The 24909-nt window shown below is 42.3% G+C and overlaps 1 protein-coding gene across 3 annotated transcripts in view; it reads right to left on the bottom strand.

Moving 5' to 3' along the window:
• The window catches only part of rassf5 (Ras association domain family member 5), a 70227-nt gene that overhangs the window by 17480 nt on the left and 27838 nt on the right, over positions 1-24909 (bottom strand). For 2 of the 3 annotated variants that reach the window (XM_057845080.1, XM_057845081.1), the window contains exon 2: positions 19835-19956. In XM_057845080.1, the coding sequence (XP_057701063.1) occupies positions 19835-19956 (122 nt within the window). Of the gene's footprint in view, positions 1-12027; positions 12580-19834; positions 19957-24909 lie in introns of those variants that run through there. The other variant, XM_057845082.1, reaches the window with a different exon arrangement.

Here is a 24909-nt window from a genome sequence, read left to right as displayed (position 1 = left end):
TCTCTTGATGATTTTCACATGAGTGAATGTCAATGCAGCTTTGGCTAGTTAACAACACAAAACTCATGAATATACATACAGTGGGGCAGATAAGTATTTAGTCAACCACCAATTGTGCAAGTTCTCCTACTTGAAAAGATTAGAGAGGCCTGTAATTGTCAACTTGGGTAAACCTCAACCATGAGAGACAGAATGTGGAAGAAAAAAAAGAAAATCATATTGTTTGATTTTTTGAGAATTTATTCCCATATTACAGTGGAAAATAAGTATTTGGTCACCTACAAACAAGCAAGATTTCTGGCTGTCAAAGAGGTCTAAAGTCTTCTAACGAGGTCTAACGAGGCTCCACTTGCTACCTGTATTAATGGCACCTGTTTTAACTCATTAATGGTATAAAAGACACCTGTCCACAACTCAGTCAGTCACACTCCAAACTCCACTATGGCCAAGACTAAAGAGCTGTCGAAGGACACCAGAGACAAAATTGTACCAGGCTGGGAAGACAATAGGTAAAACGCTTGGTGTAAAGAAATCAACTGTGGGAGCAATTTTTAGAAAATGGGAGACATACAAGACCACTGATAATCTCCCTCGATCTGGGGCTCCATGCAAGATCTCACGCCGTGGCGTCAAACCCACCCAATCCCAGAACCACACGGGGGGACCTAGTGAATGACCTACAGAGAGCTGGGACCACAGTAACAAAGGCTACTAACATGCCCCTTTCCCACTGAAACTAGTGGGTCAACGCGCTTTTTTTCCAAGCCGATGCAACCCACTAGCAATTGGCATTTGGCACCTTTCCCATTGACAAAAAAAAAGCCGTGTCTTTTTTTTTCTTTTCACCCATCTAATCCCCCAACCCTCCTCAGCCGTGCGTAAGGTTACGTGACGTCACCACGCTAAGATGTGCGTCGTAAAGTGCGACCGAATTCATTCAGTTCAAGGAAGTAAACAATGCAGAGCAGCATGGAAGCCTCCTTTCCGTTTGTGTTCTCTGTTTTCATGCTTGTTACTGCCCTCAAAATGGTCGAAATGCAGCAAAGGATCAACACTCTGCTTGTGCTGAGGCAACGTAGGTGACGTGAATTTTGGTTTGATCGACGTATACGCATCGACGTAACTACGGTTGTGGGGCGTGTTAAATGGGAGGCGACTGGCACGTTGTTATGACGCATCATGTAAGAGCCTACGTCACCACATAGATTAGCGTGTTGGCTGTTGACCCGGGGTTTTGCTTTCACACTGCATGACGATCAGAGCCGAGGTGATTTTAACGCAGGTTGCTTGGCGGGTTGATTGACACGGGTCGAGGCGGGTCGCTGCACCTTTCCCACTGCCACCAAAAGCTGAGTGTTAGTGGGTTGACATGGGTTTTTTGGCCAGTGGGAAAGGGGTATCAGTAACACAATGTGCCACCAGGGACTCAAATCCTGCACTGCCAGACATGTTTCCCTGCTGAAGAAAGTACACGTCCGGGCCCGTCTGCGGTTCACTAGAGCGCATTTGGATGATCCAGAAGAGGTCTGGGAGAATGTGTTATGGTCAGATGAAACCAAAATAGAACCTTTTGGTAGAAACACAGGTTCTCGTGTTTGGAGGAGAAAGAATACTGAATTGCATCCAAAGAACACCATACCCACTGTGAAGCATGGGGGTGGAAACATCCTGCTTTGGAGCTGTTTTTCTGCAAAGGGACCAGGACGACTGATCTGTGTAAAGGAAAGAATGAATGGGGCCATGGATCGAGAGATTTTGAGTGAAAATCTCCTTCCGTCAGCAAGGGCATTGAAGATGAGACGTGGCTGGGTCTTTCAGCATGACAATGATCCCAAACACACATCCAGAGCAACAAAGGAGTGGCTTCTTAAGAAGCATTTCAAGGTCCTGGAGTGGCCAAGCCAGTCTCCAAATGTCAACCCCAAATTGTTGTATATAGTCGAATCGTCTCAAAATATGATTCTAAGTCACATAATAATGCTATTTAAGATCTTTTTTTTGTGATTTCGTAAGCACTTTTAAGGGATCATTCCAACCTACGCGGAAATTTGGGTTACGTCGCCAGCGTAGGAATGGAACTTGTTCATAACCTGGGGACTACCTGTATATGATATTTTCTCATTGAATGTGGAGTATGTCAGCCTACATCGTAGCAGTGTTTGGGTCGTGTCACTCGTGACATGTCTTGTGCCTTTCCCTCACTTCCCTCACCGGTGTTTAGCTAGGCAGAATTCCATGCTCGGTTGTTTTGAAACACATGGTAAGATTTATGCAATGTTGCTTTAGCCTTTAAAGGCCTATACTAAGTGATCATAATACGCTAAAAGTAACCCACAGCGGTAGCACAGCATTCGGCTTTGTGTTAGCATTTCGACTCAGGCAATTTTTTATTTACGCAGTTAGTGTCATTCAAAATAATTTTCTGTTTTCCTGAGTGTGCTATCATCAGGAAGTTGGCATTGTCCTTGTAGACGCTAGATTATGTGCTCGTCTGTCCATGTTCATTCCAAATGGTTGGGAACCTTTATTTAAATTTTACAGACGAAAACATTTTGTGTCGTTGTCGACTGAAACTAGAAAAATAAACAACAACAATTGATGGCGTATTTTTAACACTTTTTGAAATGTACGGTCCCATCCCTAATGAACACTGTTTATATTAGTACCTGTCAGTTTTATTACAAAGAGCTTTATTGTCACTGGATACCCGGACATTTCTTTTCCTTTTCTTCCTTTGTTTTCCAACAATAAAATAAAAATGATACAGAATGGGACTTAATGCTTGCGTAACAGTAGGAACAGAACAATCGGGGGTTTGATATGCATCTAAAGGCGTCAAAGGCAATCACATTGAAAAGAACCCCGCAGGAATTCCTGCGTTTGTGTGAGCCTCAAAGTGCATCGCCATTGAAAAACAATAGCTTTGAATTCATGGGACACACTTTCTTCTCGTACTTAACATTAAATAAGTCATTTGATTGTGTCACAGTTTCGAACAGAATACAACTGTACTTTCATTGGGATGATTTCCATGCTTTGATTTATGTTCGTGTAGATTTATGTCAGCCTAAATGTGTCAAATATCCTGAGCTGTTATGTAATTAAACACACACACACCGCAGGGTGACATGAGGGTGTGTTGATGTCCTCATTTTGACGAGACTAGACAAGAGAGGTCAAACCACTGCTTGAAAGCTTGCACACAAGACATACAAATAAGCTTGAATGCAAAGCAAAGGAAGCGGTAACCACAACACCTGCACAAAAAAAACATTCAAATGTACATCTAAGATACATATACCGCACACAAACGTGTTCACGGTAGCGTTGCATGTCATGAAAAGCTACAATCTATGATATTGTTTATTTTTTTTCAGTGGCGTTTCTTCTGAGCTAAAAACGTTTGGCCCACCAGCACCGTTCACCGTTCAAAGACACAAAGAACCAGAATTCCCGCGTGACGCAGGCCCTCTTTCGTTTGACACCCCAAAAACTGCTACTTGTGCTACAGTTTTTGTTCATATCAAACCAATCTCACATAAAAAATGCAAAGATATTGAGGCACGCCAGGCTAAGTATTTTTTCTAGCGGCAAAAATGTATGCCAAAATCTTCTAAAAGAATACATATAGCTCATTATTTACGCACTAATTGCCATAGGTCGTCTGAAATAGCACGTAAAACACATATTATTCCTCCACATGCCTTATTTTGAAAATCACATTGGTTGTTGTAACTAGCGCTTGAGTAGCGGCGTGGCGTTGTAAATAAGTAAAATCTGCAGTAGAGGTGCACGATAATTATCGGTCCGATAATAGGAATTATGACGTCATCCCAATAAATCCGATAACATGATATATTATTGGCCCTATTAATAATATTTTTGGCACGGTGTCGGATTGGGATTTGTGTGTTTGTTTCCACTCCTGTTTTTCCAGTATGCAAAGTTTTGTTACTGTCTTTGTTTTGTTCATTATAATAATGTTCATGTCATCATGAAAATTCTGGTTTGGTCAAAGGCAAATCTAAGCTGAATCAACCACTAGTATTTTTGACCTACAGGTGTTCAAAAACTCAGGTGAATATACATTGAAAAATTATATATATATATTATCGGTTATCGTACCGGTATCGGCCTTGAGGAGCAGGAAGTTATCGGTATCGGTTTCAAAAAAGGGATATCGTGCACCCCTAATCTGCAGAAACATTTCAACTTAATGAATGTAATTCTGGTTTAAGCCTGTGAAAACGACCTTAATTTGGACTTTGACGTAATGTTTAAGTTCTTTATGGTGTCTTTGACCCACATCGTCACGTCCTATCATAGCATTTGTTCGTTACAGATGTCATTCCTTGTAATTTCAGATGAGTATTTTGGAAAGAGAAAAGTTCACAAAAGGTTGTGGTGATCCAGACCGTCATGTTCCGAAATATTCAATAAGCATCTGAGGCTAATTAAATAAAAGAACAAGAAGTATACACTAAAGCTAGCAGGTGGGACTGCAAAGAAAGAAAAGAGCCTCTTAACTCCTCTTTCCCTGTTTTGATGAATGTGTCCGCGTCCTCGTGTTTATACACCAAACACATTCGCTGACTTTGCCACTGTGCGCTTCTATTCACAGTTTGCCACTCACATGCGTTTGCATCATCTCCTTTTCATACTCAAGCCCATGGAAAAGAGGACATGCTTTCGCTCCATGTACAGTAAAGAGGGGAATAGAGGAGAGCCTCCCTCCTGTGGTCCGGTGCTATAATGTCCTCCCTCGGGCCATTTGAGATAACGCGCTTGACGACGGCACCGTCGGACTAAGCCGTAACAGCATTACGTCTCAAGCGCACATGCTGACTACACAGCTGGTCAATTATTTAGGGATTGTACCTTAGCCAAATGAGACACACAAGGCATCAGATGGTGTGGGGGCAAAACTGGCTGCCTGCCCTTTAGTCTTTTCAATTGCAGTTGAGGATCTTGTGGAAGTAAATACAAAGGAAATGTGTCTAAATCAATATCCCTGGGTTAGACTTCATTAATGTGGTAACACTTAAGTCAATCATGTGTGTCTATTTTTGATGTGTTGCAAAGCCGAGGTGCCCAAGTCCGGTCCTCGAGAGGCCCTATCCAGCTTGTTTTCCATGTCTCCCTCCTCTAACACATCAGCTCATTTGACTAAGGTGTGTTAGAGGAGGGAGACATGGAAAACAAGCTGGATAGGGCCTCTCGAGGACCGGACTTGGGCCTTCACCTCTGTGAAGTTGGCCCCCTATAACACGCAAATTTATATAAAAATGATGTCAATCGTTTGTGCTACATTTATGCGGTAAAAATGTTTGGTTTGTGCTGCTATCGTTTTTGAGATATTTACAATTCCTTTATAAGTCAATCTGAGGTCAAACAGCCCCTCCATTTTGATTCAAAATGCTGTCAATCGTTTATGCTTCATTTGCACTGATTTGTGCTGTAAAAAAATTTGTTTGTCCTCTTTTTAATTTTGAGTGATGACGTCACTCGCAGCTTTTCCGTATCCAACTCCCACGGCTGACGGAGGGTACCAACTTTTTCAATAACAGAGGGGTGCCCCAACAACATAGGCGGAGTTTGACTTTTGGGCCAGGGGGGGCACAACTTGTTGATGACCCTGAAACGCAGTGTAAGGAATAAAATTAACTTACAAGAATATTCATAATAATAAGTTGAAAATGAGCGTTTTTTAAAATTTCCCATCACTTTTGAGGGGACTTCTAAATCAGGTTGTTTAGGACAGCTATAATTTTCGGCAAGATCGTCATCCATTGAATATGGTCCTGTTGTACAATTAGCTTCTTAGGTTGGGCAAATTGAAACTTCGCTCAACATTTTGGCGGTGCTCTCTGGCATTTCATGGTCCACATTTTCAATCCTTGGTTCTTACTCAGTAGTTTTTGTTGCTTTTAAAAGCTTAGGTTACAAAATTACATATATCCATCTTGCCTCTTTGGTCTTTGGGTGGTTTTGGTTGGCTAACCAAAGCAAATGACCATCTATGGTGCTAGTCACGTGATCTGTTCGAAAAATAATTTCAATTATACAAATTTTCATATAATTCGTTTTTGTTGTTTTATTGCTTTACGACTTATAGATAATATTTTACCGGAGAACTCTTTATTTTAAAATCATATAGAGGAAAGTCAATTACATGCAATGACACTTTTCGGCCACCAGGGGGAGCCATGCCTTCTGTCCCCACCTTAAACTCTGCGTATGCCCAACAACTTGCACAAACGTAACACAAACAAATGGCACCCACTCGAATCCATTTTGCAGTAAACGGGGGCCTTCAGATATTAATTTTGAGTGATGATGTGACTCGCGGCCCCCCCTTTACTGCAAAATGGACCCGAATGGGTGCCATTAATTCGTGCTACGTTTGCGCTTGTTGTTGGGACACCCCTCTGTTATTGAGAAAGTTGGTACGCTCCGTCAGCCGCGGCGTAGGGGTTACAATTGACATCTTTACTCCAAATTATTATCTGAATATCTATAAAATGACAGCAGCACAAACGAAAATGTTTACAGAACAAATGAAGCATAAACTATTGACACTATTTTTTAGCCATTTTTAATCAAAATGGAGGGCTGGTTGACCTCAGATTGACCAACAAAAGAATTGTAAGTGTCTTAAAAACGATAGCGGCACAATCAAAACCTTTTACAGCACAAACATAGCACAAATGATTGACATAATTTTTTATATGGCAGAAAACACCCCTGAGACCCCCAATTTGGCCAAATTTCAAAATTGTCCTATATGCATGTGTGTGTGAGATACATCATTTCTGGGGGAAGAAAATTTTTGAACAGGAGTGCATTTTAAAAAAAAAAAATTTTTTTTAAAACCCCCAAACCCTAACTCATGTGAGAGCATGAGAGAGCATAATTAAAGAGACCATGATTTTAACGAGATATTATTGCGTACTTGCCTTGTTTCTATCCAAAAAACTCTGTGTAGCATGTCTCACAGAGTAGCAAGACAAAGCTTTGAATGGACACAGTCGGACTTTTTGGGGATTTTATGGGTGAAACATGGTAATATAACAAGGGTCGCGATGCAGAAATCGCAGACATCAAGGAGTGGTCGAGAGTTTCATTTTCATATGTTTACCCTTTAAAATGTTTCTTTCCTTTTTTCTTTGTTAGGATCGATTATTTATCATCTAAAATATTGGGGAAAATGAAACAGTAATGGAAAAAAATACAATTAAGCGATAGTTATGAGGTAGCTATCCGTGACCTGTTTACAGAGTAATTTTTTAAAGTTGTTTTTTTTTTAAACTAAATATTAGACATCAATTAATGATTCCAAGCTAAAAATGACAGACATTTCGAATAATAAATACGATTACTTACCTTCTTTTTATGGCTAGGTTGAAACAAGTGCTGTTGCACGTCTGTAAACGGGTGTTTTATGGGTGAAACACGGTAATATAACAAGGGTCGCAATGCAGACATCGCAGACATCAAGGAGTGGTCGGGATTTTCTTTTTCATATATTTAACTTCTTAACTGATTTTTTTTTTTTAATTTTCTTTGCTTGGATCGATTATTTATCAATCTAAAATATCGGCGGAAATGTGACAGTAACAAAAAAAATACATTTAAGCGATAGTTATAAGGTAGATATCCGTGACCTGTTTACAGACACTAATATTTTTCATTGTGACATCATTTTTTTAAAAGTTTAAAATATGCGAGTGAATAACTTTATAAAGTCATTTTTTTTAAAAACTAAATATTAGACAATGAATGATTGTAAGCTAAAAATAATAGACATTTAATATGGGGCTGTCAAAATTACCATGTTAACGGGCGGTAATTATTTTTTTCAATTAATCACGTTAAAATATTTGACGCAATTAACGCACATGCCCCACTCAAACAGATTAAAATGACAGTACAGTGTAATGTTCGCTTGTTAATTGTTTTTTGGTGTTTGGCACCCTATGCTGGCACTTGGGTCCAACTGCTTTTATGTGATGCACCATGAGTGAGCATGGTGTAATTATTGACATCAACAATGGCGAGCTACTTGTTTATTTTTTGCTTGAAAATTTTACAAATTTTAATAAAACGAAAACATTAAGAGGGGTTTTAATATAAAATTTCTACAACTTGTACTAACATTTATCTTTTAAGAACTACAAGTCTTTCTATCCATGGATCGCTTTAAGAGAATGTTAATAATGTTAATGCCATCTTGTTGAGTTATTGTTATAATAAACAAATACATTACTTATGTACCGTATGTTGAATGCATATATCCATCTTGTCTTATCTTTCCATTCCAACAATAATTTACAGAAAAATATGGCATATTTTATATATGGTTTGAATTGCGATTAATTACGATTAATTAATTTTTAAACTGTAATTAACTCGATTAAAAATTTTAATCATTTGACAGCCCTAATTTACAATAATAATAACCTTTTTATGGCTGGGTTGAAACAAAAGCGGTTGCGCGTTGTCTGTAAACGGGGGTCTCCAGGGTAAAACGGGCAAATTAAAAATAGTTTGGGGGCTTAATGCGCCATGAAACTGCTATGTCAGCATATAGACATATTGTTCTATCAAACACAACTTTTTCAGTCTTGTCTGTGTTTTCCCCCATTTGCGTCTGATGGGGGGCCAACTTCACAGAGGTGATATAATCATGTAAAAACGTGACACTGGAATTTTTTTTTTAGCAATACACTTCCATAGTCATTATCAGTTATACTTGAAATATAATGTATGTTTATATACAAGTCGGTGTTGATGTTTGAGCAATAATGTAATATCCTCAGTGCTGGCACACTCAAATGTTAATGTACTGTACGCACAGGCTGATAAAGGGGGGGGGGGGGGGGAGAAATGTTGCCATGGTAACCACTCACAAAAAAAGACTTGTCACAGTTAAGCAATGACCGACACACGCGCGCACACCACCAGTCAAGTGCTAGAGTATCAGCTTTGTTTCTACGGAAACCTCTCCCACGCATTGAGGAGCTCGACATTATTAACTCGGTGAAAAATACATGTTTAGGACTTTACGTCATATCATGGAGGTTGATGGACAAAGTCGTGTGGCTAAACAATGTAGCTGTAGGAGGCTGCCTAACCACTTCCTCCTCAAACTTCTGCTTTTCATGCCTTTGGGTTTCTCACACAAATGCTCCTTAACTTCCTTCCAGTTTAAGTCAAATGAACTTCTATCAGCCCGAAACTTCAATTTGGGTCACTTCCTTGTCTTTACAACTACACAACTTCCAGTTTAACCAGCTTTACAGTATAATTGGCCGTGACTGTGACAGAATTTAATTGGGAGGGGGGAACAGTGAATAGAAATCAACACTGTCATCAACATTTTCCGGCTGCGACTCAGTACATTTTGGATCATTTCCTGTTGATTTTGAGGCATCTCCAGGTGACATCCTGTTGATTTCGGGTCACTTCCAGTTGGTTTGGGGGGGAATTTCGAGGCCACTTCCGGTTTATTGGTCACTTCATGTTGATTTTGGTGCATTTCCAGGTTACTTGCTGCTGATTTCGGGTCACTTCCAGTTGGTTTTGGGCCATTTCCGGGTCGCTCAATGTACATTTTGGATCATTCCCTGTTGATTTTAGGGCATTTCCGGGTTACTTCCTGTTTATTGTTCACTGACTGCTGAATTTGGCACATTTCCGGGTTACTTGCCGCTGACTTCGGGTCACTTTCAGTTGTGTTTGGGTTATTTCCTGGTCACTCCCTGTACATTTTCGGTCACTTTCAGTTGATTTTAGGGCATTTCCGGGTCACTCCCTGTACATTGGTCATTTCCTGTTGTATTTGAGGCATTTCCAGGTGACATCCTGTTGATTTCAGGTCACTTCCAGTTGGTTTAGGGGGAATTTCCAGGCCACTTCCGGTACATTTTGGATCATTTCCTGTTGATTTTAGGGCATTTCCGGGTCAACTCCGGTTTATTGGTGAAGGTAATAGTATCTTTTCTCGTATTTACTGTTTAACTGTTTGTATTACTCTGACACGCGCAATATAAAATAATTAGCATTTACATCATAGTTTAAGGAAAACAAGCAGAGTATATGTGACATGGAGCCTGAGAGATACACGACGCCTTCTTATCACGGAAGCCCAACGCGTGCGTCATGCATCTGATTGACAAGACATCTACAAACCCACTTCTGCATCACTAACCCCCGCAATCAGTTCTTCTAGACAGTCCAGAACAAATGGTAGGACATCTTGTCTTGACAAGGAACATTTGATAAGAAGAAACCTGCGACCGAGAAGTGACCTCTCAGCACTCACGTAGCGCTGAGGTGGCAAAATCCACAACCCTCTATGCCCTGACAACCGTAACTCCCGAATCCTCCTGTCCAATCCACAAACAGATAATAATCCAAAACAACGCCCAAACACACCCTCCTTCTGCCCACAGCCCGCCCTGCGAGAGACTTAAAAAAAACTGAATGATTAACTAATCGTTGTCATTTTTCTCGGGAACCTTTTGTTGACGTGTGATATGGTGACCTTGCCTCCTCATCTGAGTCTATTTTCTGTTCGCCTTGTTTGATCGCTGTCAACCTGAATAAACTGTCAACTTGTGTTTTGAAGCCTTCTTCCAGCTTTCAAAAGTACAGGGGGTTAAGACTAAGGTGAACGCGTGGAGTTTGGCTTTTTGGCTGGGTTGTTGGATTTCCGCCGGCCTGGGTCATTGGAGCTGCGCCAGCGCGGGTCCGGCGGTCCGGCTGGCGTGATTCCGGCAGTCTGGCTAATAGGTCAGATTCCTTCATTGGTCAAGGCCTGTTGATTTTGGCACATTTACAGGTTACTTGCTGTTGATTTCGGGTCACTTCCAGTTGTTTTTGGGGCATTTCCGGGCCACTTCCGGTTTATTGGTCATTTCATGTTGATTTTGAGGCATTTCCAAGTGACATCCTGTTGATTTTGCGTCACTTCCAGTTGGTTTAGGGGAATTTCCAGGTCACTGTCGATACATTTTGGATCATTTCCTGTTGATTTTAGGGCATTTCCGGGCCAATTCCGTTTTATTGGTGAAGGGAATAGTATGTTTTCTCGTATTTACTGTTTGACTGTTTGTATTACTCCAACACACACAATATAAAATAAATAGCATTTATGCCATAGTTTAAGGAAAACAAGCAGAATATATGTGACATTGGTCACCGCCTGTTGATTTTGGCGCATTTACAGGTTACTTGCTGTTGATTTCGGGTCACTTCCCGTTGTTTTGGGGGCATTTCCGGGCCACTTCCGGTTTATTGGTCATTTCATGTTGGTTTAGGCGCATTTCCAGATTACTTGCTGTTGATTTCAGGTCCCTGTACATTTTTGGTCACTTCCAGTTGATTTGAGGGCATTTCTGGGCCACTTTCAGTTTATTGATCATTTTCTGTTGATTTTGAGGCATTTCCAGGTTACATTCTGTTGATTCCGGGTGTCTTTCAGTTGATTTTGGGGCATTTCTGGGTCAACCCCTCTACATTTGAGATCATTTCCTGTCAATTTTAGGGCATTTCTGGGCCACATCCGGTTCATTGGTCACCATCTGCTGATTTTGGCGCATTTCCAGATTACTTGCTGCTGATTTTGGGTCACTTCCTGTTGGTTTTGGGACATTTTTCGGGCCACTTCCTTGTTAACTCATGGGTTTAGCGTTTCCAAATGTAAGCCTCCCCGGATGTGACCATGTGCAATTAAAACACTGTCATTTTATTCCAATACTAAATCGTATTTAACCCTAATTTCCTCCCATTGACACTAACCCTAAAAACAATTGTGACTATGGACACAAAAGTAAGCCAGGTGCAATAGTACACAAAAAAATCTCCAGTTTTACGGCGCCAATGTCATAATAAAAGCATGCAATTCTGTATGTACAGTATGAATGAGCTACAACGTGCCTGTCAGGCAGAACAACCCCGCGAGTAGGGCAAATTGGTGGGCGGCACGTTTGACAGCCGTCATAGATAACCCCAAAAATTCCATACCTTCACGGATTGCCTGGGTTTGCGGAAGAACGAGGTCTTGGCCGTGAAGAAAGTGAAGTCTTCGCTTTCATCGTCCAGACTGCAGTACCCGCTACTCATGCTGTTACTGCTGGTCATGGAGGGGGTCGGCTCCGTGTTGACGGTCATGGATGGAGCTGGACAAAGTCCCGCTTTAGCCTGACCGGATTCCCTCGGAGTGTATTAAATCCCACCTGGAACGGCCAAACTCGGCAAATGTTTCCAAACGTGCAGCATTAGGCTGCCTGGCTCTGGTGTCCGGGAGTCACTTTACAGATGGGTGTCAAGTTAACCCACCTGACAGGTACTTGCTACGCAGTCGCTAACACGATACCACATCCTGTCATTTTCTCGGTGATGCTGACGAGCTCGACGACGGACAGATCAAGAGTGTGTACCGACGCTGTGTGCCTTTTTCTTTTCAACGCGATCCAAGAGAGCGATGCCTCCCTTCGGCTCTTTCAGTGCAGTCGCTTTTCTCGCTCGCTCTCTTTGCTCGACCATCTGTGGTTATCAGGCAAAGTGCACCCTCCCCCTTCTACGTCTCTCTGCAGTGCAACACCACTTCCTCTAACTGAGAGCAAAAGAGGGAAATGTCAACGAATGAGCCCCTATTTTACATATTGTTCATTCCACGGCTGAACTGTAGGGACGGGAAGACACGCATGGAGATGTCTGATGTATCTAGTTGACGGTAGCTTTGCATGTCACGCAAAAGCTACCATCTATAATATTCAGGTTTTTTTCCCCTTTCAATGGCAGTTCTTCAGCGCCAGCCACAACCGTTTGACCCAAAGACACGTTGAAACAGCAAAATGACAATCATCACTGCGCGACGCGGGCTCTTTCGTTTGACACCCCAAAAATGACCGTTAAAACTCCGCTACTTGTCCATTTTTTCATTTACGCAGCAAAAAATTCAGGATGCTAGGACACACAAAATTTGTTATCGCTTTTTGCCTAAAAACGGACGGTTGGGCCACAATTTGCCAAAATCATACCCATTCGTTCTAATGGCCAAACATTTCCCATTGATTTCCAATGGACCTATTCATCACGCCATTCTTCCATTCACTCCTATTCATTTCCCTACCTGGCACGGCCAGACTGATATCCCAGTATTTTTTTAACACCAGAAGAACAGTGTGGGACCCAGGTCCTCATTGGCCTCTCAAGCACGAACGAAAGTAACTGTGCAATCAGATTTGTGTTCTTAAAGTGATCCTCGATCTTTAAGACAAGTAATTCTTAAAAGATAAATATTAGTATGAGTTATAATAATTTGATATTAAAACCCATCTTAATGTTTTCGTTTTTAATAAAATTTCTAAAATTATTTTAAGTGATAGGTCGCCATTCTGGTTACGTCACAGTGCGTGACGTCACCTGGCCGAACTTCCAGCGTGTCACTCTTAGCTACCCCAAATTGTCGTCGGTTCTGCCCTTCCAATTTGAACCAGATCGGAAAAGTGAAGAGCAGGACAGCACTGTCGGTCGTTCACAAGACGAGCAGCAAAGGCAAAATGAGAACAGGAAATACAGTACCTTATAAGAGAAGAATTGGGCAAAACTGATGTACTCGCTGCAAGTGCGTCTCAATGATAACGGAGCAGTGAGCGTATGCTGTTGAGAACTCCGGTTTTTGTTGGCAGATCTTCAAGGTAAGATATTGCGTTTTCAAACTTATCCCAGTATAATTATGTAGATTGTTAGTGTCCAGAGCTGTCGTATGCTTTACATACAGTAAAAGCCAACAGTTTGATGGGAACAAATCCTGGAATCGAGTGTAATCCATGTCTTGTACATTGTAACGCGTGGTAGGTAGGATACGTGCATAAAAGTACCAAAAAGGGGAGAAGCCTCCACTTATGCACATTTATTCACACAAAAAAATAATATTTTCACCTTGACCACTCATCACTCAGGAGCTCAGCGGTACGCACACACGTGTTCCCAGATGAACTCCAACATAAAAGTAAGGTCCATGTCGGAGTCACTGTCGTCACTGTAGCGTGCCATAGTGCTTTAATTATTTGGTATGATTTGGGGAAAACTCCCACGAAGAATAGTCAACAAAAAAGAATCCAAATCCGCGTTTTTTCACTCGCTCGAAGATCCAGGAATGTTGCAACCGCGATCAGGCCGTCGAATGCACAAAATAGACTGATCCCAAAAGCCACTGCGGGACCGACAAATCCAGAAACTAGACAGATCCGAAACCAATATTGGAGCCACGGTGGGACCGTCGGATCCAGAAATTAGACGGATCCCTTACTTGATTGAGGATCCAGGAAAAATGTTCGGGCGCCAGTTGTAACGCGTGGTAGGTAGGATACGAGCATACAAGGACCAAAGCACAGACAGTTTAACCAATGAGGTTTCTGTGGAAACAAGAAGCACCTGACTGCAATCAACTGATTGCACTTATAAGAAACCGGATTGGTGAAAGGCTGTCCTCATGATGGGTATGAACAAAAACCCGCATCCACTGCGGCCCTTTGTGGAATAGTTTTCCCACCCCTGAACTACAGCAAACGTAGAACAAACCCCTTTGGGTCCATTTTTCAGTCAATGGGGGGCTTGAGATATCAGACTCGCAACCCTCTATATCAGGGGTGGGCAAACCGGTCCTCGAGGGCCGCAGTGGGTCCTGGTCTTTGTTCCAACTGACCCAGCACATATAGTTTAACCAATGCGGTTTCAGCAGAAATGAGAAGCACCTGACTGCAATCGACTGATTGCACTTCAGATTGGTGAAAAGGTGTCCTCTTAATGGGTTGCACCCACTGCGGCCCTTTGTGGAGTAGTTTGCCCACCCCTGCTCTATATACTGCAAAATGGACCCCATGGGGTACCATTCACAGTTGTGATACATTTGCGCTAGTTGCAGCACAAATGAACAATTTTTCAGCACAAAGTTCCGCACAATCCAATAAACTAAGTCTTCTATCAATTAGCGTCTGGTGGGGGCCAAATTCACGGAGGTTTGACGACCATGTACCTCCAATGACCCCAAATGCCCCAATGTCAACAGGAAGTGACTCGATACAGCAACCACAACAGCAAAGCAGCATCGTAATTTCTCCAGAAATGGTATTTTCTAGTTTCAACAGAAAGAGTAGGAGCGGGTTTGTTCGTGGCCTGTCAAAGTGGAATACTACCTGGCTTACGACCAGGGGTTCTAATTTTGTCTCATCTGCCCACTGGCTGGCTACATTCTGCTGTGCGCTTGTGTGTGGAATTCAAGCACGTGTGTTAAAACACAACTGTGTGGGTGACTGCAGCTGGGAGGCAAAGAGCATTATGCACGCTTAGCACACCATAGATAAACGTACCTGGAGAAGTCATTTGTATAACTACAGCTCTTCATCAGCAAAGTATGACAGGAAACGAAACAACATGAAATGCATTTGTAGCTTTTGCATTACACCATTCCTACACCAAAACCACCAGAATTCTTGTGTGACAGCCCTGGCCACTTAATTGTTTTGTTTTGAGACTCCTCCAGTCACCTGATCCTTGCCTCCGCCAGCTGGCCACCTCCCCTGCTAACGTGGCATAAGCTGATTGACACCTGACGGGCAGAGGACCTTCGCCGCCACGGATTGGCCACCCGAGGAAGGGCGCCGACTTAAAAAAACGGCCACTGACAACGCTCTGGGAGGTCGCATTTGCCAGCATTTGCGTCGCGTACCTCCTCGCCAGCTGTTTGCTCGCCATCCATTCGCCTTCGCATTTGATCGCTAGTTGGTTACACTCCCGCTTTTTCGGCGAGGTCTTTTGTGTTTGTTTGTTATTGGATTGTTTTTTTGTTCACACAGTACATAGAGAGCACTGAAGCAGTAGGGGTAAGCTGCCATTTCTGTTCAACCCGTTTTCTCCTGATTTGTTTATTGTAGGACGCAAGGGTAGTGTTTGTCTTTTTGTTCTTTCTTTTTGTACGATTAGGGGTGGGGTTTAAATGTAGATTCCTTTAGTTTGTTGTTTTGGCCTGGGCTTACCCTGAAGCCAGCTTCTTCCTTATTTTGTATCCATCGTTATTCCGCTTGTGTAAATAAATTGTTGATTTGTGTCCACTTGGTAACGGGTGGCTCATCTTATGTTACGCCCTTACAGAGCCGGCAGTGGGACGTAACACACCCGAAAAAATAAAGACCGTATGCATGACAACGCGGGTTTTTTGAAGAAAAAGGGAAATTTCCAAACGCTACCTGTCTTACAGTTTTTGTCCACATCAAATCATGTACACATCAAAAATTTCAGGATATTGAAGCGCACCAGGCGATTATTTTTCTCGGGGCAAAAACGTATGCTTCCGTCAAAATGTGCCAAAAACTTTACACCGTTCCTACACCATTTCAGGGTCACCTGAAATCCCTCCCCACAAAATGAGAAGGAAGTGACCCTGACCTGTTCTCAAATCAAGAGGAAGTGACCCGACATTAACAGGAAGTGATCCTGACCTGTTCCCATGACAAAAGGAAGTGACCCTTAAATGTATCAAAATCAACAGGAAGTGACCAAAAATCAACAGGATGTGGCTTAATGTCTATAGGAAGTGTACCCGTAATGCCTCAAAATCAATAGGAAGTGACCAGATATCAACAGAAAGTGGCCCTAAAATGTATCAAAATCAACAGAATGTGGCTCAATATCTACAGGAAGTGAACCCAAAATGCCTCAAAATCAACAGGAAGGCTAGGTTCATACCGCAGGTCTTTTTCTGTTTTGTTTTTTTTCGACTGGAGTGGGCATTAACTTGACGGTCTGAACGGGACAAGTCGCATAGAAGTGGAGCATTTCAAATCCGATCTGGGTCACTTTCGTATGTGGTTTAAATCCGATCCGGGCCACATTTTTTCCAGAGTGTGGCGTCGGTCTGAACTGTGAAGTTTCCTAAATCGGAATTCATGCAGCAAATACGTCATCAAAGAGTGAGAGAGAGAGCGCACTATGGTAGCGGTGCAGCTGTGCATCACTGCCTCGCTTGCCTTGAACACGGCTTTTGGGGAAGGGTCGGGCTTGACAACAGTCATAAAAAAATACTGTATTGGCCCGAATATAAGACGGTGTTTATTGCATTGAAATAAGACTGAAAAAGAGGGGGTCGTCTTATATTCTCGGTCTAGACGTTATACCCATTCACAACGCTAGATGGCGCCAGATATCATTGAAGAGATGTTCTGTCATGACAAATCTCAGCTACTCTCAAGTTTAACCAGTTTGCATTATTTTATTGCAATGTTTTTTCATATTCAGACTTGTTTCAAGACTACAGTTACAGTTAGACTTCACTTTGATGGTTAATGCAGTTATTGCAATTTTGTTGTTTTATCACAATAGATTGGTTTATTTACTTTTCAAAAACCAGAAGCCATTCATTTACGAATGTGATTGCACTTTAGTTTACATATTTAAATGTTCAGATATTAAGATTTGAATGAGGCAAAATAACATGCTTTTTCTCTCAAATATATTGCTATAATCATTTGTTTTGGATGTACTGTAATTATTTTCTGTATAAAAATTGATTTGCCGTTCAAAAAGTTTTTTCAAACTGAGTCTTGAAAAAGACGGGGTCGTCTTATAATCAGGGCCGTCTTATATTCGGGCCAATACGGTAAAATGGGTCGAGGATAAGCCTAAGAACCTGCTCGGTTTTCTCCCTGCTCCAAATGAGCAATATTTCAAGATTGCTTACACGGCCAGGAGTTGGGAAACTGTCCGTGTGTGTGTGTGTGCGTCATGTACTAGTAGCCATTTGTTTTGATGCTCCTGCACATGCGGGTCAGTTGCTCAGCGCGCCTCGGACTTCCAGTTAGCGCGCATGCGTGATTCTTGAACGGGCTAAATCAGGGGTCGGCAACCCAAAATGTTGAAAGAGTCATTTTGGGAGCAAAAATGACAAAAATGTCTGGAGCCACAAAAAAATGAAAGCTTTTTATAAGCCTTATAATGAAGGCAACACATGCTGTATGTATGTATATGATCTATATTAGCCTACTATCAAAATGACTAAGTTGGCTAGAAATACATAATGAGTCTTCATGATTACCATATTTTCCGCATTATAAGGCGCACCTGAAAGCCTTCATTTTTCTCAAAAGCCGACATGGCGCCTTTTAATCCGATGTGCTTTACATATGGATCAATATTGGTGAATCATGGCATGACATTCCATTTAGCTCAGCTCCATCTTGTGGATGCATAACGCAACGCCAACCACTACTACTACTACTACTGCGCCTTATGATGCAGTGCGCCCTATAGACCCTACCCACGTGACGTCACAACTCCTTCCTCCTGACTGGTGCCGCCCAATTGTCCGTCAACACATCATGTTTCCCTGTCACGGCTACGTACATTCCTCCTATTTACGACGTGTTTTTCTGCTCGTTAACATTAATAATCAAAATGGTGAAGGCGTGTGTGGCGGTCGGTTGCAATAACAGAGAAGATAGACGGAGAGACTTGAAGTTCTACCGGATTCCGAGAGACTCGGAGAGAAGAGAGCGAGATGGGCTGCTGCAATTCGACGAGAAAACTGGGCTCCAAACGATTACCACAGATTATGTAGTAGTCATTTTATATCTGGTAAGATGCATTTAATATATATTTAGAGGGTTTTGGGCTGACAACCACAATTAAGATCATTGCTAGGCTAATCACCGACAACATACACGTATGTATGTAGTGAGAGTGCTATCGCTAAACCATATAAACATTAAAAGCCCTAACTCCATTGACAAACGACATGAAATACATTAGACTTGACAGTGGATGTTAGCAATAACAAAAGATTTTGAATTGAAAATTTCGTAACTCACCTTTCCAAGCACAAGATAGATTCCTGCCGAATTGTCGTGGACGAGGACCTGTTTCACCCAACCAGCAACGAAGTATTTATAAGCCTCCAAGCTCTTAAAGTTTTTCAAACTTTCGTGAGAATAGGCTGATTGTGTGTGGACAAGATAGTTGTACATATCAGGCTAGCTAGCAGATGTCAGGCAAATACGGCGGAGACAGCGGGTCGAAAAACATCGATTTAGGCATCAAATATGGATCTGGCGAATGGATAAACTGAAGCTTTTCCACATAACGCCTTTTATGCAACGCATCAAGTGAGTTTACGGCATCCGAAAGCACCGGGTCTTCCATGAAATGCATTATAAATTGCTCGATCAATTGAGACCATTGATAATAATGACACAAAATGACGGACAAGGGGGCGGAACCATACAGCGAGCACGTGATTTTGTGACGTCGGTGGGTAGGGTCTATACATGAAAGCTGTTTAAAATAGGCCATTTATTGAAGGTGCGCCTTATAGTGCAGAAAATACAATAAATTTTCTAAGCAGTGCATCCTACAGAGAATGACGCACAACGTGACTACACTGTTGTACGATACCACCTCAAGTTAAACTTCATGACAATATCAATGAATTTGAATAATATTTGTGTCATGTTTGTCCTCCAACAGAAACATTATTAAATCTAAAAAATATATTTCCCTCCCCCATCTTTTCCATTGTCAAACATTTTTGAAAAAGCTTCAGGGAGCCACTACGGCAGCGCTAAAGAGCCGCAAGACGCAAACCCCCCGGGCTAAATAGACAAAAACACACACAAAAAAAACAGATATGACTAAAAAAAAATTGGAATTGTGTATTAAGACCTGACGTATAAACCTAGCTGAAGTGACCCGATATAGTAACCATCACAGAAACGCTACAATTGTAATTTCTCCAGAAATGGCATTTTCTAGTTTATATGAAAAAATGACTTACTTTGTCTTCGGTGGTGGAGCAGTTGCTTCTGGGAAAGTGAGTTTCTCGAAGCTTATCGTCCCTTCGGTTGCAGTCGAGCTGGACGTTTCTTTCGCACTCCAAATGACAGGTGTAGGAGCAGTCTGATCAATGCAAAAGAAAACAAAATGGTCACACTAAATCAACAATACAGACAGTGCATCAACTTTACATTAGCGCAGTACTTCTCAAATAGTGGGGCGCGCCCCCCCGGGGGGGCGCAGAGCGATGCCGGGGGGGCGCATGTGACCTCGGGGAACATGTTTTTTTTTTGCCGTACTGGAATAAAGTGTACTTGCACATCCACTCAGTAGGTGGCAGTGGCGCTCTCATTTTCAGAGTGCGCGCAGTATTTTTGAACTAAGGAAGAGCACTCAGCACACACAGACAACAGATATGAAGAGCAGTGTGCCACCGCCGTTTTCGAAAGCCGTTTTCCGACCGGACTCACTCACGCAGCGACCCACTGTCTTGTCCGGTTCTCACGTCGCCGCCCGAGAAGTGCCATTTTCGGCTTGGGATCGTCATGACGACCGCCCTCAGCTACGGTTCTACCTCGGCCGCCGTGAATGCGCTTTTTTCGTGCCGTTTGCCTTTTAATACAGTGGGTGATGATGAAAGACCACTGTTTACTGTGTCTAAAAATAATTATAGTAGACAGCCAGAAGCCAAATCAATTAAGACGCCACTTAAAGACATTAGACCCCAATCTCATTATTAAGCCGCTTGATTTTTTTCAGTGGAAACGTGCCGAATATTGCCAACAATCGTCCTGCTTATTCAGTGTTATATCAGTAAGCCAGTGAGCATTGTTAGCATGCTAATTGCAAAATAACTCCACACCATTGCAAAGGAGGTAAATACTTAGTATTTAATACTGTGAGCAGCAAAAATAAAACTGTCCTGTCCAAGGACACTTTTTTTCTTCTTCTTTTATTCAGATTTGTTTTTTCGGTCAAATTTTTTGGCACATTGTCCTCATGAGTGAATGTTTCTAATCAATTTTAATTTGTTATTATTTACTGATTTTATTACATTTTATTTTTCTGTATCAAATGGTCAAAAATGTACCTTGAGTGTATTTTTTAGTTTGGATGTGAATTTTTTTTTTTTTAAATTCAGGCAAATTGATGCATGTCAAGTCTTCTCTGTTACAAACAAAACAATGTTAATAAAGTTATACTTTATTATAAGTTGATCTATGTTACTTTTTATCTTTATTAGAAAAAAAGGACAATGTTAGGCAGATGCGTATTTATAATAGTAATTTTGTAGACAAATGATACTATTTACAGTGGCGGCAGAGAGTTTGGGGGGGCGCGAAACATTTACGTCTTCCTTGGGGGGGCGTGACAGAAAATAATTGAGAAGCACTGCATTAGCGGTTTCCAGACAGGATTTCACTCCAACAAAACAAGACGACCAATCTGGTGTCTTACGCTTTGGAGACCCCTGCTTTACATTATCACAAGAACAATAATAGTCAGTGTCAATGAGAGGAAATTTGGGGTTAAATTTGATTTAGTATCGGGGAAAAATGGATGTTTAAGTCACTGTAAAGGTGTTTTTAACGGCATGCGGTCTCTTCAAGGGGGGATTTCATTTGGAAACGCAAACCTCCTCTAAAAAAGTGACAACAGCTCTATCTAGTGGCTAAAATCAAACTCGCCATAAGCAGCAGCACGAGCAACATAGAAAAACATTTCACATTTATGATAAGATTTAAGTGTGATTACTAAATCCATGAAAAAAACATTTCATTGTCCTGTTTGGAATTTTTTTCATTTTTGACAGAAGAGAACAAACGCAGCTTAAGAAATAAACAGAGACATCCAAGTCTTGTCATTGACTATGTAGCAGAATAGCAGCACTGGCACAGTCTTTTATTGCTCGCTCGCAGGGCTCAAAATGAGCACACGGACTTTGGGCTCCTAAAACTTTTCCCAAAATAAATTGGTCGCAGCTGAGGCTTTGCATCAAGCCGCGTCTTGCCTTTGGTCACACGGCAAAAGAAAATAAAGAGATTTGAAATGGACGCGGGCAAAGGCAGAACTGCTGCTTGGGGACGACAAGCTCCCAATTTACTGAACGTGACATACTTATACCTGCTCTGCCATTGGCTAATTGTCTTGCATTGCTGGCATCCAATTGGCTAAGAGGGACCTCTATTGTGTGTGTATGTGTGTATTCCAGAGTCATCTTCATTCGTCCCTCGTGTTCAGACAGCTTTACATGAGTGCCCATTTTTATTCTTGTTTTTTTACATGATGCTGAAGGAGATAGTGCCATTTCTCGTCTAACTATTTGCATTACTCTAACACACTGAATATAAAATAAATAGCACTTGTGCCATAGTTTAAGGAAAACAAGCAGAATATAGGTCATAAGAGATATATGATGCCTTCTTATCATGGAAGCCCAACATGTGCGTCATGCAACTGACTAAGCAAGATCGACACTGACAAGCCCACGTCTGCACCACCAACTCTCACAATCAAGTTCTCTCGGGCAGTCCAGAACAAATGGCGTGACGCCCTGTCCCAACACAAGGAACACCGGAGAACGTCCGATATCCAACTGATAACACGACTGACAAGACTCCAACAGCCCCTTTGACGCTGAGGTGGCAAAATCCACAACCCTCATTGCCCTGACAACAGTAACTCCCAACTCCCTGTCCAATCCACAAACAGACAATCTTAAACAAACAACACCCTTCTTCCGGCCGACGGCCCGCACAGCGAGAGCCTTCATAAGACTGAATGCTTAACAAGGCGTTGTCATTTTTCTCGGGAACCTTTTGTTGACGTGTGATAAGGTGACCTTGCCTTCCCACCTTGAGTCAGTTTGTTCCGCCTTGCTGTTTGATCGCTGTCGACCTGAATAAAATGTCAACTTGTTTTTGGTGAGTCTTCTTTAAACCTTTCAAAATGGAGTCCGTACAAAGGGTTACGACTAAGGTGAACGCGCGGAGTTCGGCCTTTTGGCCGGGATGTCGGGACCCAGCGGCCTGGGTCGTTGGAGCTGCGCCAGCACGGGTCCGGCGGTTTGGCTAGCGCAATTCCGGCAGTTTGGCTAAAAGGTCAGATTCCTTCAATGCACAACTCAGATTTTATGTTTATTGTGCAATCATCTAATTGCAACATGTATTTGTTACATGTTTTGATGCATTATAAAAGATTTATGTCTGAATTTTGTGGGGCTTGGAATGATTTAGGGCTTGTCACTACTTACAGAATCAATTAATTTCTTAAGTAGAGGTACCACTATACGTATGTATAAAACGAGCAAAACTTTTGTAATAGAAAGTTTAGAGCGACTGACTCAGCACTGTCACCACAGCAACAAGCATCTCTGTGTGATATTTTCTCAAATAGAGGCAGTCCATCCCTCTCACAGAAACGGTGTCACAATGAGTACATACATCTTCAACGGCACTCTGTTGCGAACCACAACAGCCACACCAAAGCACATTCTCAGATGTCTCTCCATAGTTATTTTCCTCGCGTTTCTCCACAATTGTCTTTTTTATTGATGGTAGTCATGCGAAAGCTACAATATTTATTTTTTCCCAGTGGCGTTCAATGGGCAAAAGCGTTTGATCATCTACATCGTTTATACACCAAAGCAACCAGAATTCTCGGGCGATGCAGGTGCTTTAGTTTGAGATCCCAAAATGACGGTGGGTTGTTTGAAGAAAAAGTGACATTTCAAAACACTACTTTTTAAAAAAATAAAATCTGTCCTGTTCAGCTGTTTGACACGGAGAATGGAAGTCTGACAGTTTTAATGTTTCACATTGAGAGTATGACATACTCCGATTGTGAGCCCTCAACATACCTCATTTATTATGACAAAGCAGCGAACAGGAAGGGGTTATGGGGTAACAGAGAAAAAGAAACAAGAAAAGAAAAGCAACAACAAGAAATACATTCAACGCCTACACTAACTATTAATACGTTGGTGCTATCGTCAGTTAGATGTATTTCTGGTTGAAACCATGTGGGGGGACTGTTGACCAGGGAAAGAAGGGGAGGGGGGGTGGGGGAGACTATACGCTAAGTGATTGGGAGGTGTAGAGTATACACAAATCAGCACTGTGATCTAGAACCCAGTAATCGTGTGAATCCCTTGTGAGTGTAAGCCCGTTGGCAACAGACCCTACGCCGCCCCACCGCCAATCCCGGCACCGGGCACCCCCCACCCTAGCGCGCCCAATCACAACCAGCCGCATGCGAGCTCAACCAAACACGTGACAGCCAAGCAGACGAGCGGAAAACGCTGCGCGGGCGCCAACCAAGGGCCATGACCCCCACCCAGCCAGCCCGGGCGGATGGGGTGAGCAGCGCAGCCCATCCCTCCTGTCGCAAACCAGCAAAGGAGCCATTGTCACCCCTCCGGGATCCAGGGTGGTCCCGCGGGCCACCCGTGCACCCATCAACCTGCCTTTTTTTTTTTTAAACCTGTCCTGTTCAGCTGCTTGAAACGGAGAATAGAGATCTGAGTGTCCGATGGATCTGAATAGTTTTAATGTATCACATGGGAGTATGACAGACAGTACATCCATTGTGATCATTCAACGTCTCGTTTATTAGGGGAAAACCGCGAACAGGAAGGGGTTATGCGGGAACAGAAGAAAAGAGGGAGAAAGACAAGAAGCACAAACAACCACAAGAAATACATTAAACCCCTATTATAACTATGAATATGTTGGTGCTATTGTTATCTAATTGAAATTCCGGTTGACACCATGCGAGGGGCCTGACAACCAAGGAAGGGGGGGGGGGGGTGTTCCTGAGCGATAAGTGATTGAGAGGGGTGGAGTGTACATAAATCAGCCATGTGGTCTAGAACCCAGTAATTGTGTGAATCCTTTGCATGTGTGCATAGTTGGCATCCTATTCTATGTTGTCTCATCGCTAATCCTGACACCGAGGTTTTCTACTCGAGTGTATATAATTGCGCCTAGTCATGCTTGAATCCTATCAAACATGTGATGGATAGTCCCGCAGACGAGTGGAGATGCCGCGTGGGTGCCGCCCCAGGGCCGTGGCCCT

Source organism: Corythoichthys intestinalis, chromosome 9 (assembly GCF_030265065.1).
Source record: "Corythoichthys intestinalis isolate RoL2023-P3 chromosome 9, ASM3026506v1, whole genome shotgun sequence".
Lineage (NCBI taxonomy): Eukaryota > Metazoa > Chordata > Actinopteri > Syngnathiformes > Syngnathidae > Corythoichthys > Corythoichthys intestinalis.
The sequence above is the reverse complement of the archived record's forward strand: the minus strand, read 5'-3'. Positions and strand labels throughout refer to the sequence as shown.